This window comes from Gymnoscopelus braueri, assembly GCF_963280865.1.
Source record: "Gymnoscopelus braueri genome assembly, chromosome: 13".
Taxonomy (NCBI): Eukaryota; Metazoa; Chordata; class Actinopteri; order Myctophiformes; family Myctophidae; genus Gymnoscopelus; species Gymnoscopelus braueri.
This window is the reverse complement of record NC_137615.1, coordinates 28,738,238-28,765,963: the sequence shown is the minus strand read 5'-3', so window position 1 is coordinate 28,765,963 and position 27,726 is coordinate 28,738,238. Positions and strand designations below refer to the sequence as shown.

The 27,726-nt window shown below is 41.9% G+C and overlaps 3 protein-coding genes and 1 pseudogene across 4 annotated transcripts; 2 read left to right on the top strand and 2 right to left on the bottom strand.

Moving 5' to 3' along the window:
- Positions 1 to 427: 427 nt before the first annotated feature.
- syngr3a (synaptogyrin 3a) lies at positions 428 to 10,751 on the bottom strand (the record flags this gene model as incomplete). The annotated part of the gene is made up of 4 exons (XM_080447353.1): positions 10,619 to 10,751; positions 3,630 to 3,864; positions 963 to 1,108; positions 428 to 640 (listed from the first exon to the last, which is right to left on the bottom strand). Exons 1-4 carry the CDS (start codon positions 10,718 to 10,720, stop codon positions 428 to 430), a joined length of 696 nt encoding a protein of 231 aa, XP_080303479.1. The 5' UTR covers positions 10,721 to 10,751.
- Positions 10,752 to 13,517: 2,766 nt separating this feature from the next.
- LOC308099497 (tetratricopeptide repeat protein 19, mitochondrial-like) lies at positions 13,518 to 14,728 on the top strand (annotated as a pseudogene). The gene has a single exon. The product of its transcript is annotated as a tetratricopeptide repeat protein 19, mitochondrial-like (transcript).
- A 2,255-nt stretch (positions 14,729 to 16,983) lies between these two features.
- Positions 16,984 to 19,789, bottom strand: gfer (growth factor, augmenter of liver regeneration (ERV1 homolog, S. cerevisiae)). Its single transcript, XM_080447635.1, has 4 exons — positions 19,720 to 19,789; positions 19,100 to 19,617; positions 17,803 to 18,014; positions 16,984 to 17,682 (listed from the first exon to the last, which is right to left on the bottom strand). Exons 2-4 carry the CDS (start codon positions 19,325 to 19,327, stop codon positions 17,520 to 17,522), a joined length of 603 nt encoding a protein of 200 aa, XP_080303761.1. The 5' UTR covers positions 19,328 to 19,617; positions 19,720 to 19,789; the 3' UTR covers positions 16,984 to 17,519.
- A 440-nt stretch (positions 19,790 to 20,229) lies between these two features.
- Positions 20,230 to 27,472, top strand: drg2 (developmentally regulated GTP binding protein 2). Its single transcript, XM_080447634.1, has 14 exons — positions 20,230 to 20,295; positions 20,527 to 20,623; positions 21,628 to 21,788; positions 22,528 to 22,617; positions 23,261 to 23,321; positions 23,442 to 23,532; positions 23,695 to 23,767; positions 23,868 to 23,958; positions 24,338 to 24,435; positions 24,933 to 25,009; positions 25,534 to 25,622; positions 26,646 to 26,704; positions 26,830 to 26,883; positions 27,050 to 27,472. The coding sequence occupies exons 2-14, from the start codon at positions 20,560 to 20,562 to the stop codon at positions 27,134 to 27,136; spliced, it is 1,095 nt and encodes a 364-aa protein (XP_080303760.1). The 5' UTR covers positions 20,230 to 20,295; positions 20,527 to 20,559; the 3' UTR covers positions 27,137 to 27,472.
- Positions 27,473 to 27,726: the final 254 nt, after the last annotated feature.

Genomic DNA, 27,726 nt, shown 5'->3' with positions numbered 1-27,726 from the left:
ACTAACCGGTTGACAGTCTGTACCCCTCCTTTTTGTGAAAGGTGAACCAAGGACGAGTTTCAATACTACAAAGTGGCCACATCTCCTGTCCTTCCTCCTTGCATTCACTAGAACCGTTTCTTCTACATAAATCTTAAGACACTAGCTACAAGGAGGTAAAAGGCTTATGTGTCCTGTCCAGTACTACATAGTCCATGTAGAAAATTGCTGGAATGTTAAGAAAGGAGAAAAAAGAATGGACAGGAGTCAGTGGTGGAGGAAGCCACTTCTACACTATCGAAACTCGCCCCAAATCAAGTGGCGAACGACAACATCACGCATGACATCACAGAAAGCAGTATTCTTCCACTCTCCTCTCATTACACCCCTCTAACCCTCTCGCTCCCCCTCTCTCCCTCTCTCTCTCCATCCATCAAATGTATTCTTCCTAGTAAATGGGAACCTGGTACGTGGGTGCCGCGTTATTCTCGGTGAATGGCGGACTCTGGTAGGTGTCCGTGGTCTCGGTGGCGGTGGTGCCCTCTGGTGCGTTGGAAGGGTAGGGCTGAGCAGAAGGGGCGCCGTCCACGTGGTCAGTGGTGAACAGGGTCATGTCGGTGCCGAGAAGGTACTTCTGGACCGCGCGCGCCGTCAGACCAGCCTAAAGACAGAGGAAGAGAAGGGGAGAGAGAAGACAGAGATCAGGGCACACAGAGGAAGTGATAGCAAGACAGAACGTGAAAGAGATACAGGTAGGGATTCCAAGGTAAGACAGCCATGCAAATTAAGAGAGAGAGAGAGAGAGAAGACAGTTAAGGAGACAGCAACAGAAGTGTGGCCACACTTGGTCAATATTGACTCTGTTACTCAGGTAGGTTCGGTAATGTTTTTATGACTGTAGAAAATGCAAACAAAAGCTAAATCTAAAAACAAAGCCAATAACGGGAAATGGTCTATGTTTACGATATATGGCTAAAGCTTACCCAGGTGATTATGGAGAAGAATGAGAAGGCTATAGCGGCTCGCGCTGCGTCCGCCCCCTGGTTGAGTGGCAGCTCATCAGGAGTGGTCCGAGACCACTGATTGGCCAGGAAGCAGAAACTCACAAAATACAGGAAGGTCCAAAAACCTGAATAAGCCAATGAGAATGTTTAGGTTACTCTGACAGAGTCAAATAAAATACAATTAATAGAATGATGTGGATCTTGGGATCCAACATAGGAACGGTGTGGCTCCATTGTGGACCTTTTCTTTTTCTCCAATGTGGATCTCAGACCACGTTTAGACGACAACGCTCTCTAGACAACGCTCTCTAGAGAACGAGCCTTTGCTTTTATTTTATTTTATTTTATTTTTGTTTGCTTTATTGTTAAATTGGTTCTAACTGTAATTGTATTCTTGCTCTGTAAAGCACTTTGAGCTGCATTTCATGTCATGAAAGGTGCTATACAAATAAAGTTTATTATTATTATTATTATTATATTAGTGAAAACGTCAAAGTGCCGCTGCATTCTCACTTTTTATTTTGTCTTTAGACGGTGACGCACCAGTGATAGAAAACGCGACTTTGGGCTTGTTTTTCCTGTAAAGTTGCAAAATATTGTATTGTAAATATTGGTTGTTGCGTGTTGCAGGTTTTTGGGTTTGTTTTTAAAGTGTAGTTAATTTTTAGATTTTAGATTTTATTATTGTTTAAACAGTCCTCAAACATGTGCATCTCAAATTATTGTATTTCTTTGCATATACATATACATACATATATATATATATATATACAAATAGCCAATGTACAGGTTTAAAGTGCTAATGTAGCCTAGTCGCCTCTTTGGGGCTTGTTTTCATAGAACTGGCTGCTTACTTCTTTCACAACATCTGGCAACGACACACGTTTTGCCGTTTCCTCCGTCTACATGGAGACGGGACACGGAGCGTTGTCAAAGATTTTCACCCTGGAAGGTGGTTTCACTTGGTTGCGGATTCAAGCCCCGCAAACACTGTTCCTGTGTAAACGGACGGCACATCTGATTATTTTGCTGTTTTCTGTAGAGACCGTTGTCGTGTAAACGGGCCCTCAGACTTCATATTGTAATCCTATGACGTCAGTCATCTATGACGTCATTCGTCTATGACATATCTATGACTTTGTCTCCCGATTTGACCCCCATTGACTTCCACTATAAAAATGTAAGTTAAATGTTTCAAAAAGCATAAAATATAAGTGGGGGAAAGAAATAGTGTGGAGCTTACTGGCAGCATACATACAATGTTTTGCATTGATCGGTCCAGCGGTTTGTGAGATTAGCTACGCACACACAGACACAGAGTCACACAGACACACAGACACACAGACACACAGTCAGTCACACACACACACACACACACACACACACACACACACACACACACACACACACACACACACACACACACACACACACACACACACACACACACACACACACACACACGTTCACACACAAACACAAACACACACACACACACACACACACACACACACAACCACACGCGCACACACACACACGCACACACACACACACACACACACACACACACACACACACACACACACACACACACACACACACACACACACACACACACACACACACACACACACACACACACACACACACACGCGTTCACACAAAAACACAAACACACACACACACACACACACACACACACACACACACGCGTTCACACACAAACACAAACACACACACACACACACACACACACACACACACACACACACACACACACACACACACACACACACACACACACAACCCCACACACACACACACACACACACACACACACACACACACACACACACACACACACACACACACACACACACACACACACACACACACACACACACACACACACACAGAGCCACGCTGTAAAAACCTATCCCAGGTGTTCATTTTTCAAATGTATTCACCAAAAGTGGGTTTTAGTTCCCCTTTAGAATAGCCTTCCTTCTTTCTGATTGTGGCCGTAATTGTAGAACTTCATTTGACTTGTGTGTCATTTCATTTCCTCTTTTAAAAAGCACTGAATTGTGAAATCTATGCGAAATCAAACCTCTTGAGGCCTGCGGCCCAAAATGTATTTGCAAACTGAAACAATGAACTAGTTCATCTTGGGGGGAAAACCCAGTATTTTGGTTCCACGTCTTGGTCTGGTTCTATCATCTAAATTAAAATGGGTATCTGCATTCTCTGTGTGATATTATGTTTATGTGTTAGTGTGTCTAATTGTGTACCTAAATCAAGGAGTGTATTCTCTAAGCCAGTGGTTCTCAAACTTTTTTGAGAACCTCAGGGCACCCCTATAAATAACTTTTTTTTTTGCCCTATATACATCAGCTATTTAAAAAATAATGTTGACAATTTTTGAAAATGTTTGAATAATTAAAAAAGAATTACCGCCACACAAATCATTTTCAGATGGGGGGGGGGGGGGTGTCCGAGGCCAAATACATATTAATTTGGGGTCCTTGACATGAAAAAGAGAACCACTGGTCTAGAGGTATTGTCATACATGATGTATATAGGCGAAGAAAATGGTAATAATAACTAAGTACTTGTCCTAACTTTTCGAGGCATACATCTCCTCACCTGAGAAGCCCACATCCAGCATCACAGCCTTCTTCCTGTCTTTGATGGAGCTGATGGAGGCAAACTTGAAGTCCAGCAAGAAGAAGAAGGAGCAAGCCAGCAGACCCACCAGGCCGACAAACACGCCATAGTTGCACGCATCAGCGTTCTTATTGAACACACAGTGGAGACGCTCACTGCCCATGTTGACATAGCCTTCGTTCACAATGGAGGCAAACACCACCAGCGAAAATATCTGTGGAACAGGGTGGAGGGAGAGGGAAGGAAAACGGAAAGAGCGAGAGAGAGGAGAGAGAGAATGGGGGTTACCCACTTTAACCATGGCTGTATAATTCGTTGGTCCCTCCTTTTTCCCTCTACACTAAACGTGTTGCATTACAACGCGTCCTGAGCTTGTACGTCTTCTATATTTGCCGAATGTTTGCCTATTTTCGATGAATGTTCACCTATTATGACATGCCCAAAATATGGCAAAATGGGGACACTATAGGGTTGATGTGGTTAGGGGAATAACTGTCTGAAGCTGAATTGGATGTTTCTGTTCTAATGAGTGACTTTCAGTGACACTCATGGCACACACTCATTTCAAAACACACACACGCAGACGCACAAAAACACCTCACAAAAAACTGAAAACAAACCCTGTCAGAACATGGTATGAATGAACATGTATGTGATGGTGCTCAGAACAAAGGCTTGACCTAATTTCCTGTCTCTCTCTCTCTCTCTGAGTGACTGGAGAGGTGGATGCTTCACTTCCCTTTAAGAATCACACAGACCTGGGGCTGTGTGCGTGTGCATGTGTGTGTGTGTGTGTGTGTGTGTGTGTGTGTGTGTGTGTGTGTGTGTGTGTGTGTGTGTGTGTGTGTGTGTGTGTGTGTGTGTGTGCGCGTGCGTGCGTGCGCGTGTGAGTGTGTGTGTGTGTGTGTGTGTGTGTGTGTGTGTGTGTGTGTGTGTGTGTGTGTGTGTGTGTGAGTTATGTTTGTTTGTTAGTGAGTACAGTATGTGCACGTGAAAACCAAGTGCGTGATTTATGTGTGTGGGTTTGCGTGTGAGACAAATGGAGCGATTGTGTGGATGAAAAGTGTGTATTCATGTGTGAGGATGCTGGATGTACGCATTGCATCACATGGTCCAGAGGTGGACATGATGCCACTGTACTGTACTGTAGATCACTGGTTCTCAACCTGTGGGCCAGGGCCCACTGGCGGGCCGCAAAGGTTTTGCAAGTGGTCCCCCAAATCATTGGAGAAACACTAAGATTGTAATGATAAGATATAACATTAATATTTAAAAAAGTGATACCAATAAATAAGAACTTAAAAGTATTCTACGCTAGTTCAATTGATCCGAGGTGGAACACAATCGATTGATTGATCATTGAAATAAACATGCTCTGAAGATACACGAAGCCCACCCATATCTGACCACTTAACACGGCTAGCCTGGGTGGGCCACGAATGCTTTCAAGATTTTCAAGTGGGTCCTGATCCAGAAAAGGCTGAAAACCACTGCTGTTGTGCTGTAGATCAATATACACCACCAAACCTAGCTATTGACAGTGGTTGTTGCTTCTCTGACTGAACTTCCACAGCCTTGCTTTATAATTTTTGTTGCTGTCGGGCAGAAACTTTGTATCCTAAGGTTTCCTCTCGACAGCAACGATTTTATTTTATTTTATTTAATTTTTTTAGTCTGTGTCATTTTGGAATTTTGCGTTGGCTATTCAAAAATAGCAGATATACAAGCTTGCAGCACGCCACTTTGTACCACGCTGCGAGCTTGTACATTAGCTATTCTTGAACATTTTTGAAAAATCTTGAAAGTGTTTGAAAAATGTTTAATAATTTTGAATTACGAAAACGTTTGAGAACTACTGATTTAGAAGGCATTTGTAGAATCTGCCTCAGGTCTTAATGGGTTAATGCTCTCCTTTGTACTCCTCTCTTTTTTCTTTCTCTTTCAAATTCTTTCTCTGATCATTTCGTTCCCCCTGCCATTTCATGCTTTGTTTCCTATATAGGACAGAGTGTAGAGAAACAAAGGGCAGAGAGAAGATTATTATAGTTAACTAAAACTAAACAAAATAATAAAAACTGGGATGGAAAAATAAAACAAGGATTTACAAAAACGATAACTAACTGAAAGTGTATAGTGTTTACAAAACTAACTAAAAGTTAGAAAATGTCCAAGTTTTTGTCTTTGTCAAACATAAGCATATAGTATTGTGGGTGGATATGACATCTATCCTACAATTTCTTAGCTGTGCCAGTTTTATCTTTAAATCCATTATGTTCTTTTTATTTCTTTTGAATCTCACCCTGACAAATACCCCAACAAAAAACCCAAACCTAACACTAAAACAGGAAAAAGGAAACTAAAACAAACTCTCTCTCTCACACGCACGCACACACACGCACGCGCGCACACGCACGCACGCACGCACAGTCACACACACACACACACACACACACACACAGTCACACACACACACACACATCAGCTGACAAACACTTGGTGGCAGAATAGGGCCATGTGATGTCTGCTCCCACACACACACACTCTCACTCTCTCTCTCTCTCTCTCTCTCTCTCTCTCTCTCTCTCTCTCTCTCTCTCTCTCTCTCTCTCTCTCTCTCTCTCTCTCTCTTACACACACAAGGGTTTAGGTCATATGATACTCTTCACACACACAGTGGGATAAAGTGGCTCCATATCTTACTATGTCTGTAGTGATGCTCTCGGTCAAAGTTACTCACAGTGAGCATGCGGTACCTTACTTGCATTTCACACTGCTTAACCACTTGAACCTCAGCATCCATATTCTGGAGGAACATATGCCAAAAATACCCAATCTACAAGCTCACAACGCAAAAATACCCAATCTACAAGCTCACAACGCAAAAATACCCAATCTACAAGCTCACAACGCGTCGACACGTTTTGAGCTTGAATTTGTAACCCACCTGAAATTTTATTTTCTGTTTACTAAAGAGCTGGAGAGACCGGAAGACCACTCTTACTGAAGAAACACTCTATATCAATGAGTACTATTGGAATATAGAGCTTTAACTTTTAAACAACAACAAAACAATATTTTGCTTTAACCCAAAAAATATCACTTACAACACCTTTAATAAAGCACAGGACAGCAGCATTATACTGAGTGTGGATATTAACTTTATTTATGCTTTGAGTTTTTTGGTGCAGCTCCGTTCACATCAAGAAATGTATCCTACCTCTTTTCATGTACAACTGTGTACTTAACCCATTACAGTAAGACCGGGAACGCATCTGTGTGTCATTTCAGATTTCTTTGGCTATTCAAAAATAGCAGATCTACAAGCTCATAGCACGGCACCGAGTGCTGTGCTATGAGCTTGTAGATCTGCTATTTTTTGAAGAATCGTGAAAATGATTTTGCTTCAGGGGGATCCTACAAAATGTCTTCTAAATCCTAACAGTTTTTTTGTTTTATTTTAAACGTATGTTGCTATAATCAGTGGTTCTCAAACTTTTGTATTTGGCCGTGGACCCCCATCTCAAAATATTTTGTTCCAGGGACCCCCCAGAAGCAAAGATTTGAGTTACATATGTTCGCTTTAAAGAATATATATTCAAAAATAGCAGATCTACAAGCTCATAGCGCGGCACTCGGTGCCGCGCTATGAGCTTGTAGATCTGCTATTTTTGAATAGCCAAAGAAATCTAAAAATGCCACACAGATGCGTTCCCGGTCTTAAAGGGTTAAGATATGAGATTCTGATTCTGATGTACATGTGTTATATACAGTACATGGGATATTGATGTAACTCAGCCTTGTAGGCTACTATGACCTGGCAACTGTAGAGTCATCACTATGTACAACAGTTGCGTGGATGATTGAGGAAAAGTGGAGTGTAGTTATGTTATTGGGATCAACCACTTAAACACTAATGACTTTGTTGGCCGGGGTCTCCCAGGGGTCTATATTTGGCACCCTCCTTTTTCAAATCTAAAAAAAATACTTTTCACCTAATGTTCGCCTATTCTGACATGCCCAGAATAGGGATGCTAGAGTTCATGTGGTTAACACTTTAAAGACACCTGTTATAGATGTGTTACTGACTTCAGGCTAACTCATACTTCATCTTCAACCCAAAAAATTGCCTCATATTTTCAATTGAAAAAAAAGACCTTTAAATTAGATAAACCTGCGTGCTATAATGAGAGCCTTGGAACAAGATGCATAATTGTCCACATGGAACCCAAGAGAAAACAGTTCAATAATCTCCAATGACATTCTAACAGTCGTTGTGTAAAAACCTGTATGTTCTCGCTTTCAGTTCAATATATGACATAGGCTGTATAAGATTATCAGGTTAAGGATGTTCTCTCTCTCTCTCGCTCTCTCTCTCTCTCTCTCTCTCTCTCTCTTTCTCTCTCTCTCTCTCTCTCTCTCTCTCTCTTTCTCACACACACACACACACACACACACACACACACACACACACACACACACACACACACACACACACACACACACACACACACACACACACACACACACACACACACACACACACACACACACACACACACACACACACGCCTATACTTGGTAAGAACCTGCTGCATGAATTTAAGCCTTACCATCATGGAACGAACAAAGGGAGCTATAGTGTGCAGTTCTTATTCTCTGCCTTACAACTAACCATAACCTGCCAAGACAAGCTATGTGTGTGTGTTCAGGAAAATTACACAGCATGTGTAATTTGATTAAGCATGTCAATTACTTGAACCTGCAGTATTTTTTTGCTACTCCAATCCTTGGGGTCTTCTACCTGAGTGGTTATTGTAATCAGAAAATCTTCCAATTGTATTATGCATAACTGTCAGAGATTATGCAATAACCTCTGACAGATATGCATAATGCCAGTAATACAAGTGGTTTTGTCCCCAGCAAAATGTGTTAAAATAGCATCAACATCAAGCTCACAACATGTGCGCTTGTAGATCTGCTATTTTTTCTAAATAACTGCTATTTTCAAAAAAGACAAATTAAAACTTTTAACCAAATATTTTCAGATTGGGGTCCGGGTCAAATAGTCTATATACATATTAATTTGGGGATCCTTTACATGAGCAAAGTTTGAGATCCACAGATGATGAAGTCAATCAGAGGTCTTCAACAGGGGGTCAGGGACCCCTAGGAGGTCCTCAGATTTACTACAGGGGGTCCGCCATATCTTTGAGTGATTTTTACATTAACCACTTCAACCAAGCATCCCTATTCTGAGGAGAACTTTATCCAAAAATAGCAGATCTACAAACACACCTCGCACTTCGAAGAGGTTTGGTGAAGGGGGGAAAAGAGCAAACCAAGTACAGAGTGAAAGGTCAAGTTTACTTATTGACGGTTTAAGTGGTTAAATGTCTGAAAACATACATTAACATGAATCCAACACACACACTGATGACAGTGCTGTCAAACAAGTCTACTGTAACTGTATGAAGCTGCCTATTAAATCTATGAAGAAACAAAAAACATTTTATACAACATAATAATAATAATGGGGGTCCCTGCTTCATCTCTCTCTGAGCCATGGTCCATGGCCAGATAAAGGTTGAAGACCCCGTCACCCCGGCAGTAAATCAAACGTTAGGAAAACACCACGTCTCCAGACCCCAGCGAGCGTAATGATCACCCACCAATCAAAGATGCCAATGACGCGCATCATCTCGTGACCATATGGCCCCGCGGAACCACGACCGCGTTCTGATAAATTGGCATACAGGCTAATCTCGAGCTCTCTCTCAGTCTCTCCACAGTTAAAGAGAAAAGATTCCCAAATCAGATGAATTGTATCTGTATGAAATAACCTTATGTTAAAATGTCCAGATCGACAAAAAGAAAAGCGATTCTCACAGCTTGCCGACTTCATTCATTCCTACAGAGAATGAAGAGCGACAGCCCCCCAGTATGAGGTTGTGGAATGAATGTTGGAGAATTATTATGGTGGTCTCTTCACATTACAACACAAATGTATTGGGCCATAATAAGGCCCTGCAGCATCCTGTTAGTCGACACATAGCCTACATTAATATACACACTGACAGAAGAAGATATGAATGAGCGGACAGGGACATATAGGCTGTTTCACATTAAATAGCCTATTAGATAGTCGCTCAAAACATCTGGAAATCAATTGCAAGGCCCTGGTCCCGTTTAATAGTCAACCGAAATCTCATTTATTACAGGATAATAATGAAGAGCTGGGCCAACAGAATGATGTATCCACTATAGCATAGATATAGGCCTGAAGGCAGCACAGTCAGTTTCCACACAGACCCTGCCCATCAATTATCGGTAGATTTCTAGAGCCTATATTTGCGGTTAGAACACGTCACGGGTCCCATTGAGCAGCGGCGACAATAGCCATGGATACATGACGGTCGTCTGTCACGACCGTCGTGGATGAACTTCAACCTGGTGTTTGCACTTTCTCCATTTACGGTCCGTACATCTACATTTACGTTCAAATTTCAACTATATAGTGCTTATCCCCTGGCCACGGATGTTACAATTATGTTCGGGGTCTCAGAGGTACCCTCTGTATTGTTCAATAAAAAGCATTTTAATCCGATTGGTGTCTATTTTTACGAGTTATAATGTATCAGAGTGCAATACACCTCCCAACCGATAGGGTCGCGTAGTTGAAAGCACGTGGCAAAAATACGGAGAAAATGGCCACCAATTGGATTAAAATGCTTTTTATTGAACAATACGGAAGATACGGGTACTTCTAAGGTCCCGTACATAATTGCAACATCCGTGACCATGAGGTAAGCACTTTTATATTTGAAATCTGAACGTTTGTGTAGATGTACGGGCCGTAAATGGGAAAAATGCAAACACCAGGTTGAAGTTAATCCATGACCGTCATGATAATGACAGTCATGTTTCAGGGCTACGGCGACAAACAGATCTGCCCCTCGGCTCGGTCTTACCCAGGACAGGACCCGCAGGATGGTCTGCGGCTGCTTGGCGAAGGCTATCGGGTCGATGGTGGATCCGGCCCGGCCCGCTCCGAACGATCCCACTCCGTCCATCTTCTGTCGCTCCTCTCGGCTCCACGGCTGGATGGATGGATGGGCTGCTGCTGCTGCTGGGGACGGGTCCTCGGTTGCGCGTGCTCTGCTCTGGGGCGCACGACTGTGTGTCAGTGTTACCAGGTTGTGTGAGAGAAAATAAGCACCCAGCAACCAGGCCCAAAAGAAGCCACTTAGTTAGAGCCACATGAGCACTTTATTGGCTATCCGATCTACAAGCTCACAAGGTTGTAGATCTGCTATTTTCAAAAAATTAATCTTGGAGAAAAAGTGAAAAATGTGATTTTTAAAAAATATATATTCTAACACATATTTGGTACAGGAGTCCCTGGCACAAAACATTTTAGATGGGGGATAGGGGACAAATACATGAAAATATTTGAGAACCACTGGTTTAAATAATAAGAATTAAAACAAATTGGAAACAAGCCCAAATAAGCAACCCGCAACTACCAATATGTACAAGCAACTTTACAGAAAAAGAAGCCCAAAGTCGCTTATAATAAGCGGACATGGCAACGCTGTACTGTGTGTGCTGCTGTGGTCGGGGGCGCGCACGACCGATGTGCCCGCGTGCCAGCTTTCAGTTTCCTCACTCACACAATGACGGTAGCATCATCTACCTACCAGTGTTGCCATGCCGGCTTATTATAAGCGACTTTTGGCTTATTTTTCTGTAAAGTTATTTGTAAAGATTGGTAGTTGCGGGTGCGTTTTTTTGGCTTATTTCTAAAGTGTAGCCTACTGCTTATTTAGGCTTGCTTCCAAAAAATGTTTTTATTATTTAAACAAACCAGTGGTTCTCAAATATTTTCATGAAAGTGTTTTGGAGGCACATTTGTGTTGTTCGAATGTTTAAAAAAAAACATTCCAAATATTCCACATTTTATTGGAAGAGTTTTTGAAAATAGCAGATCTACAAGCTCACAATGCATCGCATCCCGACTTATTGTGAGCTTGTAGATCGGCTTGTAGATCGGCTTGTAGATAGATTTTCAAATAGCCAAAGCATATAGTTTATAGTTTAAAGTGCTCATGTGGCCTAGTTGCTTCTTTTGGGCTTTAATATTTTCCTAGGCCTGGTTGCTTATTTCTCTCACAAAATATGGCAACACTGCTAGCTACTGTCTACACTCTGCTACTGTCTACCGCCCAGCATCAGCATCATTACGGTCAGAGTCCACAGTCTGCAGATGTGATTACAATAAAGGGAACCATCGAGGAGGAACCTTTGCAATAGGAACCAGATGTATCACGGGGCAGTAGCCTATAATAGGCTTATGTCATCATCGATGGTAGGCTATCTGGTGCTTCTGGTAGTTTACCACATCATCATCATCCCACTGGAATTATTTGCCAGACCCAAGGGGTCGGCCTACATGAGGCTTTGTACCTGTTTTCTCCATACATGGGCATGCCCCCTTTTCCCTTTACTCTCAGCCATAAAAGTCTGTCCCCCTTTCGTCCATACATGGGCATAGACACAGGCTGACACGTCATGTGAAGTCCGGCTTAGCCGTGACGTAGTGCTCTGATCTTATAAAGTACTTATTCTGGGTCTGGCAGAACCAGGTCCCCTGGTCTTTTTTTTGCCGGACCCAGGGGGTCTGGCTTACATGAGTACCTGTTTTCTCCATACATGGGCATGGTCACTTTGTCCTTAGGCCCCAGCCATAAAAGTCTGTCCCCCTTTCGTCCATACATGGGCATGTTTTGTACCTGTTTTCTCCATACATGGGCAAAAAACAGGTTTTGGTCACTTTGTCCTTAGGCCCCAGCCATAAAAGTCTGTCCCCCTTTCGTCCATACATGGGCATAGACACAGGCTGACACGTCATGTGAAGTCTGGGTCTGGCAGAACCAGGTCTCCTGGTCTTGTTTGGTTATTTCTGTTTATTAACACATTCATTGTCAGGTATTAATTAAGCTTTTTCATAGTGGTCATAGACAGCCACATAGACTTGTTTCACTTTTTTTTTTTTTTATGACATCATTTCCGGGTGAATTCTTCTCTCGAAGTCAAGGCATCATTCATAGGTTGGTGAAGAGCGCCCTCTTGCGTAATCACTAAAAACATCACATGACGTAATATTACGTCATTGGCGGTAAATGTGTTAAGTACATTATCTTTTCTAGAAATGTAGCCACTTAGTCCCTCAATAATTGAAATTTTGGTTTGCTCTTTATTTTTCCCCCTACACCGAACCTCTTAATAAAAATTGAAAAAGAAACAGCAGATCTACAAGCCCTGTTTTAAAGAACAAGTCTTGATTGTTCATTGCAGGTCTGTCATTTCCAGTGCAAATCACAGCCCTGTATACGTTGAAGAATTCTGTGGCGTTGGACTACATCCACAGCACGCGTCACGTGACCTGACCTGACCTACCTAGCTCTGACATCAGAACACTCCTTCTAGAAACCCCATATACGGAGATAACCGGAACCATCCAGGACTGACATCATAGTCCCCGGTTTGGGCATGACAGACATAGCCAGCTCCATAGGTGGGAATGCCTGACACCACCTGACATCACCGCCGTGATGTCAGGAGCCACCCTCAGTGTTATAAAACAAGCCGTATGTCAGGGTTGATCTAGTCTCATCATCGGCATTAGACCCAGTCCTAACCCTTCCAGAGTGAGCAACATAGACCCAATCAGGAATAGCTCATCAGGCAATCCAGTGTAATCAGCGACGCTCGAGGAACATATTGACCCTACACAGAGTACCAGGACAACTGGCTGGCCGTACAAACCAGCTAGGCCTCTCAGTGGCTCTTGAGCCCGCCCATTCCAACATGGCGACGTCCATGTTGTCCCGTGTGTTGCGTCGCGTCCTTAAATGTCCCAGGACGACACTCACACGCACACTCACGCCGCGCACACCGTTTAATGGCGCGGACAGGAGTCCAGTGAGAAGTTTCAATAATGACCGGTACAACTGGGAAGAAGATGCTTCCAGAAGGACGGAGCGCTGCGTTGTTTACTCTGCCAGCAGAAACCAGTCTAACCAAACCAAGTGGATCAGTGCTGGACTGGGAGCAATGGCGTTCTCTGTGGTCAACAAGTTTGAGGAGGAAGACAAACGAACTGATGCTCAAAAGCAGGAGGATGAGATTACACTACTGCTGAAGAAAGCTGTATTGAGTATGGACAGAGGTCAGCTCCAGGTAGCATCAGACTATCTTGACCAGGCGATGGCGCTAGCGCACCGGACAGACAACAACCACGCTATCGTCTATACATACATCCTGATGGCTAACCGGGCCTATGCAGAGGGACAACTGGACGAAGCAGAGGAACTCATCAAGGAAGCCGTGAGCTTCATGGTGTCTGGAGGAACCCCACAGGATGACAACGCCGTCGTCGATATCGCTCTGAAAGGGAGCTAGCGGACGTTGGTTACAGTTTCTGTATCGAGTCTCTGGAGGCTAAACTGTTGAAGCACAAAGACCTGCCTGAGGACCATCTGACGGAGGAGGCTGAAGTGTTCAGGAAGGAGACCAGGCTGCTGTTGAGTGAGTGTTTGGACTCTCGTGCGCGCTACCACACCTCCACCCAGCAGCTGCACAACGCTACCCTGGACTACCAGCAGGCTCTGCTCATCTGTGACCAGGAGCTAGGACACACACACCCCCAGACCTTGGCGCTGATGAACAACCTGGCGACCATCTTGGACCTGCACGGTCGCCATGACGACGCGTTGCCGTTGGTGACGCAGGCGGTGCAACTGAGTCGAACCATGGGCCATCCTTACATGCACGTCCTTCTGGGAAATATGGCTCGAATGTTATTATACCAAGATCGCCTAGACGAGTCGGTCAGTGTTTATACGGAGGCGATGTCTCTGGCTCAGGCTGCAGGAGATGAGAAGGTTGTGGAACTAATTCAACAAGGAATGAACCAAGTGAAGCAGAAGAGGAACCAACTGAAGAACACAAAAGAACAACAACAAACCCAAGAACCTGAAGAGAGAAACCAACACAGTCTGTCTGACCACTATGTCTAAGCTTTCATATATTTATGGGGAATGTGCATCAATGTGTCTGTGAATTTGGACATTGAGTTTGAGCCTCTGTCTCTTTCCGGGACCTCGTCCGTCCGTCCGTCCGCCCGCCTGCCTGCCTGGCTGTCTGTCTGGTTCTTCTACACACAGGGGCCTCCTCAAAAATAAATGTATAGCCTAAACTTAAAACTAGTGATGTTTTGGGAGATTTGGAGGTTAGTATTTTTGCCAGACCCAGGGGGTCGGGCCTACATGAGGCTTTGTCGGTCCCCCTCTCCAAACGTTTTCGTCCATACATGGGCATAAAAGAGGGGGGGGGGTCGGGCCTACATGAGGCTTTGTCGGTCCCCCTCTCCAAACGTTTTCGTCCATAAAAGAGGTCTGTCTTCTGTTCTCGTTTTGATTGGCCAAGCTTAGCGTGACGTAGTGCTCTGATCTTTCAACCACTATAGGGGTCTGGCAGTACCAGGTCTCCTGGTTCCCTTGTTATAGTAGGCCTTCTATGGTTCATAACACAACCGCCCACATGGTCAGATTTCAACCAGCAGAGAGCGCTGCTTGACATTGGAGCAAAGGTGGACAGGGATGTAGCAGCAGATAAAATAACCTGTTTCCATAATGGTTCATAACACATAAAATATCAGTCATGGAATGTTTTCTTTTGCTTTATTTGTTCCCTTGTTATGTGTGCAAGGGAACAGCTTTTTTTTTTTTTTTTCTATGACCCCACACTTGTATTCAATAAACAACCAAATCTTTTCACCAAGGTATCCTTTAGGCCCTTTGCCAGCTGAGAGCCCTCTGTGACTTTCCACCCATAGGCTATGCAGTGTGACTTGACTGGTTCCAAAAAATCTCATTAATAGAGGGTGGTGTGGTGTGTACATTTATTAATAACACACATACAATCACATGGCTCTGACAGGCTCATGGCAGTAGGAGAGCAAGATAATCCTTGCTCCCCCTATAGACAGGGAACCAGCAGAAACACTGAAACACACAGAAAAAAAAAGTCCACCACTCATGACTACAGCATGGAATTACAATAAAAAATACTTACTCACCACTATTATTGAAAAATGTGAAATATTTCACATTTTTCAATAATAATCAAATCCAGTATTAACATGCTCCCACATACACGACAAAGTGATGGACACGTGAATGCTCATATGAGAAACACTCAATACACACAAATCTTCTCACAAATCTTCCCACGCGACATGGAATTACAATCAAATATATATATATACTTGTAACCACACACACACACACACACACACATTCAAGTATTTTGATAAAAAATAAAAGGTTCAATCTAGGCCATATAATTATGACCTTAACTAGACAAGAGAAAATTTAAATATATTAAATGTAATTTGTTGTCAATTATTGAGACAATCAGCAACCAAAGGAGTCAAACTTCAAGAGCATTTCAATGAATGTACACAATTTGCATCAGGATGTTTCATATTTTAAAGTAAACTAAAACAAAAAACGTATTCCTTAAGCAGTGGTTTTCAAAGTTTTTAGGGGTTCCAGGGGGTCCCCAGCAAAAATGTGTTAATACATCATCACAATCATTTTAACCACAGCGTGTCACTTCGTGCAGTGCTGTAAGCTTGTACCCCTGCTATTTTTGAAAACATTTTTTTTTTGTGTGTTTTAATACAAATCTCTTCTCGGGTTCCCTGGCACAACATATTTTTGAGATGGGGGTCCGCGGCCAAATGCGTATAATTCTGGGGTTCCTTGACATGAAAAAGTTTGAGAACCAGTACCCTAAAGAATGTGATAAACAAGCAAACATTATGTGGTTGATCTAAAAGCAATGTGTATCTTCCTCAGAGTTTGTGATAGCAGGATATATGAAGGTGTACATGCCAGCCAGCCAGACACAGTGAGGTTGGCATTCATATTTCCTTAACCCATGAACCCTAGTGTCCAGGTTCTGGGTCATGTGTCATGATGATAGACGACCAAAATAGGAAAACATTTAGCCAGAATAGCAGATCTACAAGCTCACAACAACACGATGCAATGACGTACAACAAAGGGCAGAGGAGGTTAGTATGATTTTCAGAGTTTTAAAGAAATGTTAGGGGGCAGAAAAATCTAAAAAATAAATGTTCAAGTGTTTATGGACGGTTTTACTGGATCTTGTTCTATACTCAATAAAGATCTTATTTATTTATTTTTGTTCTGAGAATCAGAATCAGATGACAAGCTGATATTGCAGGTCATTGCAGTGGTTGGTATATATTTATAGAATTTTTTTTTTTTGGGTGGGGGGCGGGGTAGTTTCTGCTTTATTTAGACGAGATAGCCAGGAAAATGAGGGCAGATGTAAGGACATGCAAAACACGGGATCGAAACATGTGGTCAACACATAATTTGGTCAACTACCAACACGCCCCATCTCAGCATATAGTCTACAAATATTATTGATGGCGTGGCACTCCCGTCTAAAAGAGGGTCTCTATGTGTGGGTGTGTCTTTCAAACCACCGGCAGCAAATTTCTTGTACACGCTGCCAGTAGGCCAAGAAAGTAAATATAATATTTGCACACATTGTGACAACGATATCGCATTGTGGTGAATCATGAGCTTGTAGATCGCTATTTTCCCATAAGAGATTTAGGTGTACAGGGATAAAAGGAGGGGGGCAAGTACAGACCCCTGGGAGACCCCCGTCAATGAAGTATATAGGGTTTAAGCGGGTTAGGGTTTAATCCACACACAGTGGCAAGTCCAGCCTGGATCTTCATCTGTCCCTGTACCCAGACATTAAACATCAATCACAGGAGCCGTCTTTCCACCCATCCTTCCATCGCTCATCCACACGTGAGCAGTCAAACTCAGGCTTGCCAAGCCGGACGTTGACATCGTTATGGAGACGACAGAGCCACTGAGAAAGGGTGTGGCGACTGCTTGCATCTGGCTGATTGCTTTTTAGCCTGAGAAAAGAAAATGATGTCATTAAATATTGGACTACTTCATTTTGTATCTCACAAAGCACAAGGATATAAACTTTTGATTGGTATATAGATAATAGATATATAAAGCAGTGATCTGACCTGCCCCTGAGGTCTTCAGCACATTCGTCACAAGGAAAGAACTTGGAGAAGAGGTTGATGAACTGCCCCATTTCCTGCTGCTGGTTCCGGGAGGGCTGGTCAGGGTAATATGCTGCCATTGTGTGGAGAAAGGACCAGGTGCTACGCCCTAACTCTTCCCTGTCCAATGGACACTGTGGCTCCTTCTGTGGTTCTAGGTCAGTATGTGCCTCCTGAAAGATCGCACAGATGTGGGCACAAAACACAAAGTATATGAAATCAATCATTAATATAGAGACAGTACTAGGTATTAGATACTTTTCTGAAAGTGTGTTTCAGAACCCAAAACAAGAATAGTATTAGTAACATAGATCAGAATAGTAAGTACACAATAGTAAACATAAGACAAATTGGTTACATGTTTGAGTCTGGAACTAGGCTACCGTTTCAAGCTAGCTTTGACTGGAAGAGTTGAGTTCTGCACACTTCCTTTACACAACAGGAATAAAGCAATTCTTTATCAACATAGTTGTGTGTCAGGAAAATCTCTTCAAGCCAAAAATTCATACAGGTTTGTGACTTTATGTAGCACCGATAGCTCTCAACATGGATTGGCTTGTACAGCCACAGAGTTGTCCTAAAAACTAACCCTGTACAAAGGTCGATGCATAGCTTAAGTTAATATTTGAGTAATGCACAGTGGTGGAAGAAGTACTGACATTTTTAATTAAGTAAAAGTGTCAATACCACAATGTAGAAATACTGTTACAAGTAAAAGTCTGGTGTTCAAAATTTACTTCAGTAAGAGTACCAGAATACCAAATATTTTCATAAAGAGTACCAAAGTAAAAGTACTATGCAGTATGTACCCTTTCACAAGTTCATCATGTATAAAAAATCTTGTAGATCGGCTATTTTCAAATAGCCATAAAAGTGGTTAATGTATGTTTTGTAATAGTATTCAAAATCTTCAAAGTAACTAGTAACTAATGTTTTCAAATAATTGTAGTGGAGTAAAAGTATAATATTTGTCTCTGAGATGTAGTGGAGCAAAAGTATAAAGTATAGACAATTGTAAGTACTCCAGTAAAGTGAAAATACCTCAAAATTGTACAGTGCTTGAGTACATGTACTTAAGTTACCTTACACCACTGGTAATACACACAGGCATAGCCAACCCTATCCTTATCATGATACAGCAATCCCACTAAAGCTCTGTTATTGAACACAGTGCTGCCCATGCTGCTATACCTTATAGTCATTCTCAGACTCAGACATGTTAAAAAACAGACAACCCGGGGCGATGAACTCAGATCACCTGTGTTGCACTTGGAACTGTCTCCTCCTGCTTCTTCTGAACGTTGATCCACGACTTGAAGTCCGTACAGGCCCGACACGGCTTCTTCTTCTTGGGCTCCTCGGTCTGCTCTTTCCCGGGACCCCTCTCCGGTGGACTACCTGTCATCATAGCCAGAGGAAAGCCTTCAAACCCGGCTGGCTGGGAGGCCGATGCTCCCCTCGGCCCCGTGGACGCAGCCATGTTCATTCCAGTGTTGCCATGTCCGCTTATTATAAGCGACTTTGGGCTTGTTTTTATGTAACGTTGCCAAATATTGGTTAGTTGCGGGTTGCGTTTTTTTGGGGCTTATTTCTAACGTGTACTTGTCAAATAGTCGATGGATATAGGTTTAAAGTGCTGACAGCTCATGTGGCCTCAAGTTGCTTATTTTTGGCTTGTTTTCATAGACCTGGTTGCTTATTTCTCTCGCAAAACCTGGCAACACTGGTGTTCACTCTCTCGCCCATAACAGTAGCCTCGGTCCCAGCCTCACTTATCTGCGAAAAGAAGAATAATTAGGTTGATATTTCAAATCTCTCGCTTCGTAAAATAATATAAACACAATGTACGACGGTGAAAATACACGTCGTCTTTTTTACCAGTTGTGAACTTGTGATACGAAACATCTGACGTTAGCGTGTTTTATTTCGATCGACATTTTTGTTTCACACGGAACTTTATTCCGCACGGAACGTCTACAGCGTTGCCATGTCGGCTTATTATAAGCTACTTTTGGGCTTGTTTTTCTGTTAAGTCGCTTGTAAATATTGGTAGTTGCGTTTTTTTTTTACTTGTTTCTAAAGTGTAGTTGCTTATTTTGGGCTTGCTGTTTAATGTTGTTTAAACATGTTCATGCCAACGACCCACAAATGATGTGGTGCTGCTAGGGAGCAGCTAGGGACCCCCGTACCAGATTTATGTTAAAATGTTTTGTCACATTTGTTCTTCTTTACAAGCATTTTTTTTTTAAATGGCAGATCTACAAGCTCACAAGCTTGTAGATCGGCTATTTTCAAATAGCCGTGCTCATGTGGCCTAGTCGCTTCGTTTGGGCTTGTTTTCCTAAAAATTGTTTCTTATTTCTCTCACAAAACCTGGCAACACTGAAGGCCAGTTCCGGTCGGTGACGTCATATTCCTGTACATGCTGCGGACGGAGTCCACCTGAAATAAAGTGTAAATCTACGTTATTTCACAGCTATATAATATATTCACACGCTGTCATTGTTTACGGTACACTCAAATGATCGGATAAAACCGCATGCGTTACCCGAGTGCTTGTTGATGTGATTTACCAACTGTTTTATTGCTTTTTTTCTCCTGTCTTTAGCTAGCCATTTAGCTAACCACTATGGAGAGCACTTGACACGTTTCTGTTCTTTATGAGACGGTTTCTTTTATTTCCAGGAGTGTGATCGGTGAACCGTTTTCCTCGCCAACATGGGGATCCTGGAGAAAATCGCCGAGATCGAGCGAGAAATCGGTCGAACGCAGAAAAACAAAGGTGAATGAGACGGTGCCATTGCAGAGCCAAATCGACTCTTAAAAGAAGCTGTTGCCAGCTGTGTGAAATGAAAGGGTCTCGTTCTCTGATCTTCATCTAACAAGTTAACCTAGCCGCAAGCAACTCTTTGATTCTATTTTTAATAGATATATATATATCATATCTGGAATGTAGAGTCGCAATACCAACCCTTGACAGTCCATACATCCAAACAGAAAAGTCCTATCTGATTGTTTCAAACAACCTTCAACTCACCAAAATGCAGCTGTACGGAAAGCTTGAATTATCTTCCTTTCTATCTGCAACGTTTTTCTTTCATAAAAATCTGTTATGAGCTACTTTCAGTCCAGAAATTCCGTGCAGGTGATAATGTTTCATAGTGTTGGGAGTTTGGAAGCGCTCGTTTTCAATAACACAACGTCCTGCTGCCTCCTGTATTATGTGAAACAGGTGGTATGCAGCACCGGTGAGTGATTTACCACGAGTGCTTCCAAACTCCAACACTTTGGAAAAAAAAAATCACCTGCACGGAATTTCTTGACAGAAAGTATCTCATGACATGTCTATGGTGAATTTTATGAAACAAAAAAATTGCAGATATAAAGAGGATAATTCAAGCTTTCCATACAGCTGCTGTGTTGGTGATTTGAACATTATTTAATACAATCAAATAGGACTTTTCTGTTTGGATGTATGGGCTGGTATTTCAACTCTAGATTCCAGATATAGAAAATAGAATGTTGCTTGCGACTAAAGTTAAGTTAACCATGTATGTTGTCACTGTTCTGCTGTGATTGTTAAGCGATACTTAATGCTGGTGAATGTGGTTGAGATCTTCAGAATCTGTTGTATGCGCTCATAATCTCCAGCAGATTTAAAAGTTTAATTCACTTTTTGTGTTAAAATGCTGTGCATTATTTGGTATATAAACTACACCATTACTTCTAGTTAAGGTTTTGAATTATTCAAAATGTACAATTTCCTTTTTCCATTTATGACTTCAGCCACTGAGTACCATCTGGGCTTGCTGAAGGCCAAGCTAGCCAAGTACAGAGCTCAGCTGCTAGAGCCTCCAAAAGGAGCAGGCGCCAAAGGAGAGGGTTTCGATGTAATGAAATCTGGTGATGCTCGTGTTGCTCTCATTGGTTTCCCCTCTGTGGGTAAGGTGAGTCAACTGACAGGGTGTGGGGTCTTCTTTAGCAGTTGAACACCAGCATACATATTCTGGGGGGAACATTAGCCAAAAATAGAAGATCTACAAGGCTTGTGAGCTTATAGATCGCTGTGTAGCCCATGGGAATACAGTCAACTAAGTATAGGGCCCAGGGGAACTAAGTACAGTATAGGGTTTAAGTGGGGGAGTTCAGGATGACATGCATGACTATAAACACCTCCACATGAATGAAAAACTACACAGCTAATGCAACAGTTTAAAGATACTTGTCATGTCACTCCTAAGTCATGACACACATCCAAAAATCCCTAAAAAAATCCTTTACACCAACATTGTGTCAACCCTGACCCCGTTTGATGAAGACGGCGGTCAGACAGTGGTCTGATAAAGAGCCGGTAGGGTCGACACGTCACGTCCAATGTTGGTGTAAGGAACCAATACATTTTTAAGCTTTGGAGCATGACCCAGTGTGCAGACTTGATTCTTTTTGGATTCTGACCTGAGCCCAGCACAAATTATTTTAGTGAGTGGATGTGCGTGCCTTATTGTTTGTTTCTGGTACTCATGACACACGTGGCATAGTTAGTTGTGTGTGCCTTGTGATCACATTGGCTCATTAAAAAAATCATTACATTTGTCATGTGGGGGAACCCAGAAGAAACAGGCCGCTGTACTCTAACTTTTCATTTTTTAGAAACATTCATATAACTCAGTCTTATGTTTCCTATAGTCCACCTTCCTTAGCTTGATGACATCAACAGCCAGTGAAGCAGCTAACTATGAATTTACCACCCTCACCTGCATACCTGGCGTCATAGAGGTATGTACTCGGACACACTTAAAAAATATTCTACTATTTTAGGATAGCCTTAGCTAACCATGGAAATGGGAATTGTTGAGTCTTTCCTTAACGTTTGGATACTGTCCTACCGTATCTTCTTCCGCTAGCAGATGTTCAAGGAAGTGATGTTCTGCAGAACAAAAATCGTGTGCTGTTTTTTTTTATTGAAAATTCAACTTATTTCGCTATTTTGATTAGGAACCTGGACTGGATCCACGGATCCGGGTCTTCAAATAGTAAAATCAACAGGAAGTGTTGTGATATTATATTGGCAGAATCAGCTTTGTTTGCGTTCATTTACGGGCAAAAAGAGTGACTTTGAGAGATGTTTCACCTTACAATGTGAGCCAATAGTTAGTACACAACCCAAACCTTTACCAAAGTGTCCTTGTGTTTTAATGAGTGGATCTGGAAATTGGCCTGTTGCACACTTAAAATCAACACGGATACATTTTCATTTATATAAGAAAATCGCTTCAGAATTTGATTTTAACAGCTGAATTCTGCAGAGCTGCACTTCCCTGTAGGGTTTTGCCAAACAGTAAGGTAAGAATCAAAACATTCGGGTTTCCAGGAATTAGCCTTAGCATCCTATCTATATAATTCCTTTTGTGTTTTTCAGTACAAAGGGGCCAACATACAGCTGCTTGATTTGCCTGGAATCATTGAGGGTGCTGCCCAAGGTATTCCTAGTTTCAACATTCTTTATTTCTTTGGCCAAAACTCCAGATAGATAGTTGTTTTGGTGTTTGCTAAACACTGTTTGCTGCAGTTTGATAATTATACATTTGACCTCTTCCTAGGAAAGGGTAGAGGTCGGCAGGTCATTGCTGTTGCCAGGACAGCAGATGTTGTCATCATGATGTTGGACGCCACCAAGGGAGATGTTCAGAGGTGAGCGATTGCTGCTGCTGTGTGTGTGTGCAGTATGTGTGTGTGCAAGTGGTAGAGTTTGAGTGTTAGTGAATGAATGTGTGTTGGGGTGATGGTTTGTTAGAATATTGTTCCATAATCGTTATGTATAAAACTGTTTCTTTTCCTTTTAAACCCTTACAGAGCACTTCTAGAAAAAGAGTTAGAATCAGTGGGCATTAGACTCAACGTGGAAAAACCCAATATTTATTTCAAGGTAGTTTTCCTTTCCTTTCCCCTCATCATTTCCGCAAAATCTTACTCTCATCCACACACGAGCACAGTGTGACAGCAGAGTGTTGTTTCTCTTCCTGTAGCCCAAGAAAGGTGGAGGCCTCTCCTACAACTCCACGGTTCCTCTCACCATGTGCTCAGAGAAGCTTGTGCAACTTATTCTTCATGAATACAGTATCCTTCATTAATGTGTCTTTCTCTGGCATTGTGTGTGTGTGTGTGTGGGGGGGGGGGGGGGGGGCTTTGAGCTTAAGGCAATACCACTTGTCAACCACTAGTGATCCTACCCAAACACAGGGTCAAAATTTCTCAATAGAAGAGTAGGGAGACCAGACCACCTAACCCCACTGCAGATGTGCTAGTTGATCGTACATTGATATACATGTACGATACAGATTGGTCATAATAAGTGTTTTATTCACACACAAAGACGTTCTGGATTGCAGCTTTAGATTATCTTTCTGAATGTTGTGGTGGTGTGACTCTTCTGGACTCATAGTCATAGGGCCCTATTGATGTCCTATAAGTTTGTATCTTTAACATCGCTCTTTAGAAATCTTCAATGCAGAGGTCCTGTTCAGGGAGGACAGCACACCGGACGAGTTCATCGATGTCATCGTCGGGAACAGAGTTTATATGCCTTGCCTATATGTACGCCAATGTCTAAATCAATTTATAATGGAATTTATCATGCCCTAACTTAGGGCTGGGCGATATGACTTCAAATCAGTAGCATGATTATTTCAAACTTTTGCTTCGATTACGATTAATTATGAAAAATAAAGAAATCGCCAAAATAGCAGATCTACAAGCTCAGAACGCGGCACAACTTACGATAGGACGCGTTGTGAGCTTGTAGATGGGATATTTTTTCTATTTTTGTACACCACCATTGTACAACCAAGTACAGTACAGGGTTAATCAGGCTAATCTATTTAGCTTCTTATCGATTCATTGATATAAAATATTTTGTATAAATATATATATACAGTATACTGTATAAACTTGCTTCTCGATTATTTAGCTTTTTGTCAGTTATTGTTTCTAAATATGATTCTTTCTATGTATTTTCAGTTAATTTCCCAGTGTGTGCCATGTGTTTCCTTGGATGTTTTAACTCTTCATTTGTGTGCTTGTTTGATGTGAAGGTCTACAACAAGGTGGATCAGATCTCCATTGAGGAGGTGAACCGCCTGGCACACAAAGAAAACAGCGTTGTCATCAGGTCAGTGTGTGCGTGGTTGTGGTGTGAGTGTGTGGTGTGAGTTGGTTACGTGTTCATACACCATGACTTACAGTATATTGTAGGTGTCGGCCAAAAACCTTGTTTGTCCAAATGTGTTACTTTTCAGGAAATGGAAAAAAGAACCTTTTGTTCCAATGTATCCAAAGTAGTTATGTAGTCACAAACTCTTGTTGATACTTTTCATTGGTTAAATATTTATAAAACTCATACAGATCTAACCACTTTAAATTTGGCGTCCCTATTTTGGCCATGTCATCATTATTGGTGAAAATGTTTAAAAGAAAATAAATACAGAAAATAGCAGACTGGATCTACAAGCTCACAATATGTCCCATCATGACACGTGAGCTTGTAGGTTGGATAAGACCACCTAGATGAAGCGTTCATTTATGAAAAAAATCATAAAAGGATTAAGTACAGAGATAAACGTCTTCTGCCTTAGAGCGACAATATGTGTGATTTAATTATTATTCTTTTTTTGACTGTGTATGTTTGTGCCTCAGTTGTGGGATGAGCCTGAACCTGGACTACCTTCTGGAGACGCTGTGGGAATACCTGGCTCTGATCTGCATTTACACTAAGAAGAGAGGAGGTAGAGACACACACACACGCACGCACGCACGCACGCACGCACGCACGCACGCACACACGCACGCACGCACGCACGCACTATTACACACTTCTTCCCTTCCCTAACTTCTTGGTTCACTTAAAAAGGACTGACTTTGGTTTGTTTAAAAAAGGATTACCATAAAACCTTTAATAGTAGACAGGGCCTCTGTTTACCTCAACTGGAGAGCCTCACTTTTGCACTGTTCTGTTACTTTTCTTAAATACATGTGCAAGAACTGTGTTGTTATTATTTATTTCTTATGAAATACATAACTTGTAGGAAAGAGGCAGCAGACAGGTTTTTAGATATGTCCCAGAGTAATGGGCTGAGCCTGTTTGGCATTGAAACCCTTAACAGACTCTACAGTGATCACCACTCGGTCCGCTTTTCCACCAATGGGCTGGGAAAACAGTGAAAGTTCTGGGTCACTTTTCCACCGTCTCAAATCCGAGTCAAATGATTATGTAACTGGACACAGTAGTTCACTAGCAGGAGAACACAACAAACATAGGGCACAACAAACAACCATGGTGATCTTTGTTTACAAGTTGCCCGTGGATATTCAGCCTTCCTAGTGGCATTGGTAAAGGAAATGTTATACAGCCATCGGGCACTCTGGCATGCAAGTTTTATTAGGCTACTTTGAAAACGTGAACCAGAATGCTGTTTCTCTTGAAAAGTGAAACTGAATGAAAGAGTAGTGAGTAATGATAACTAGTATGTTATGAACGTTTTTGCACATGAATAATTACTGCTATGGAAATTATGGTGAATTGTCTGACACGACCCTTATGGTAATTACATATTTAAATATATTTAATTAGGGTCATTTGAGACCAAGCCATTAGTTGAGCTATTATCCCATTATTAAAGAGGTTGTACAATATACAGTGTGTGAAAACACCCTCACCTTCACATGTGTACACAAATGCATAGTTGCGTACACACAATCAATAATTAATATTGTTGATGCTCATTGCATTCTAAATTCTTCTTTGCCAGAGCGTCCAGACTTTGGTGATGCCATCATTATGAGAAGAGGAGCTAGTGTAGAACATGTGGTGAGTACTATACCTACATCTATAGACAAGGTTACCATCTCCTTAACAGCATATGCATGTAACATGACACCCAGACATTTGTATAAGGCGTTCATAAATTCACCTGTTGTTCTTTCTGCCTCCAGTGCCATCGAATCCACAGAACTTTAGCCAGTCATTTTAAATATGCCCTGGTTTGGGTGAGTTTTATTTGCTTTATTCTATTTGTGGTGTCACAGCAGTTCAAAAAACCTTGGCCCTCATGCCCCTCTGTCTACAAGAAACCTTCCTTCTGTGATGACTCTGTGACACACAGCTTCCTTTTTTTATATGGATCTGAATGCGATTGTATTTTCTGTCTTCCAGGGCACTAGCACCAAGTACAGCCCTCAGAGGGTGGGACTTACGCACATTATGGAACACGAAGATGTCATTCAGGTCGTTAAGAAGTAAACCAGGCCTCCTGATTGGACAGAGAAGTGACGATTTTGTGGGAGGAGCTGGAATGCAAAAAGACAAGGAAAGACGGTCATTTATTCGAAGCACCGTTGTACAGAGTAGATATACAGCAAAATCAAAGTCAACATCATTCTTATTTTATATATGAAACTAAACAAGAACAACAAAATTATAACCAGAATGGTCGGAACTGATAAGTTTGTTGTGGGCAGGAAATGGCATATTTTACTTTGCGTTACAATTACTTTTGATTGTGAAAAAGATGGCATTCTAAAGACTCTCTTTCTGAGAGTAAAATGTAAGAAAGTAATAAATTCCAAAATGCTGAAATGTCTCCTGTATTTATTTTGTTTCAGAAGTATTCATTACCCATGTAATAAGTGATTTTAATAGAATTTGTATAAAATAGTTTTTTCCCCCAATCAGCAAAACCCTGAGCAATTGCTTTTTATTTCCAAAAAGGACAAGAAAAAGTTGGGGAAAAGGTGGCCTTCAGTAATTCTAGAATGTTTTATTTCCCAATCACAAACCCAGTTCACTGCTCTAAGCATTGCTCTGCTGGACTGGGGTGGTTATGTATAATG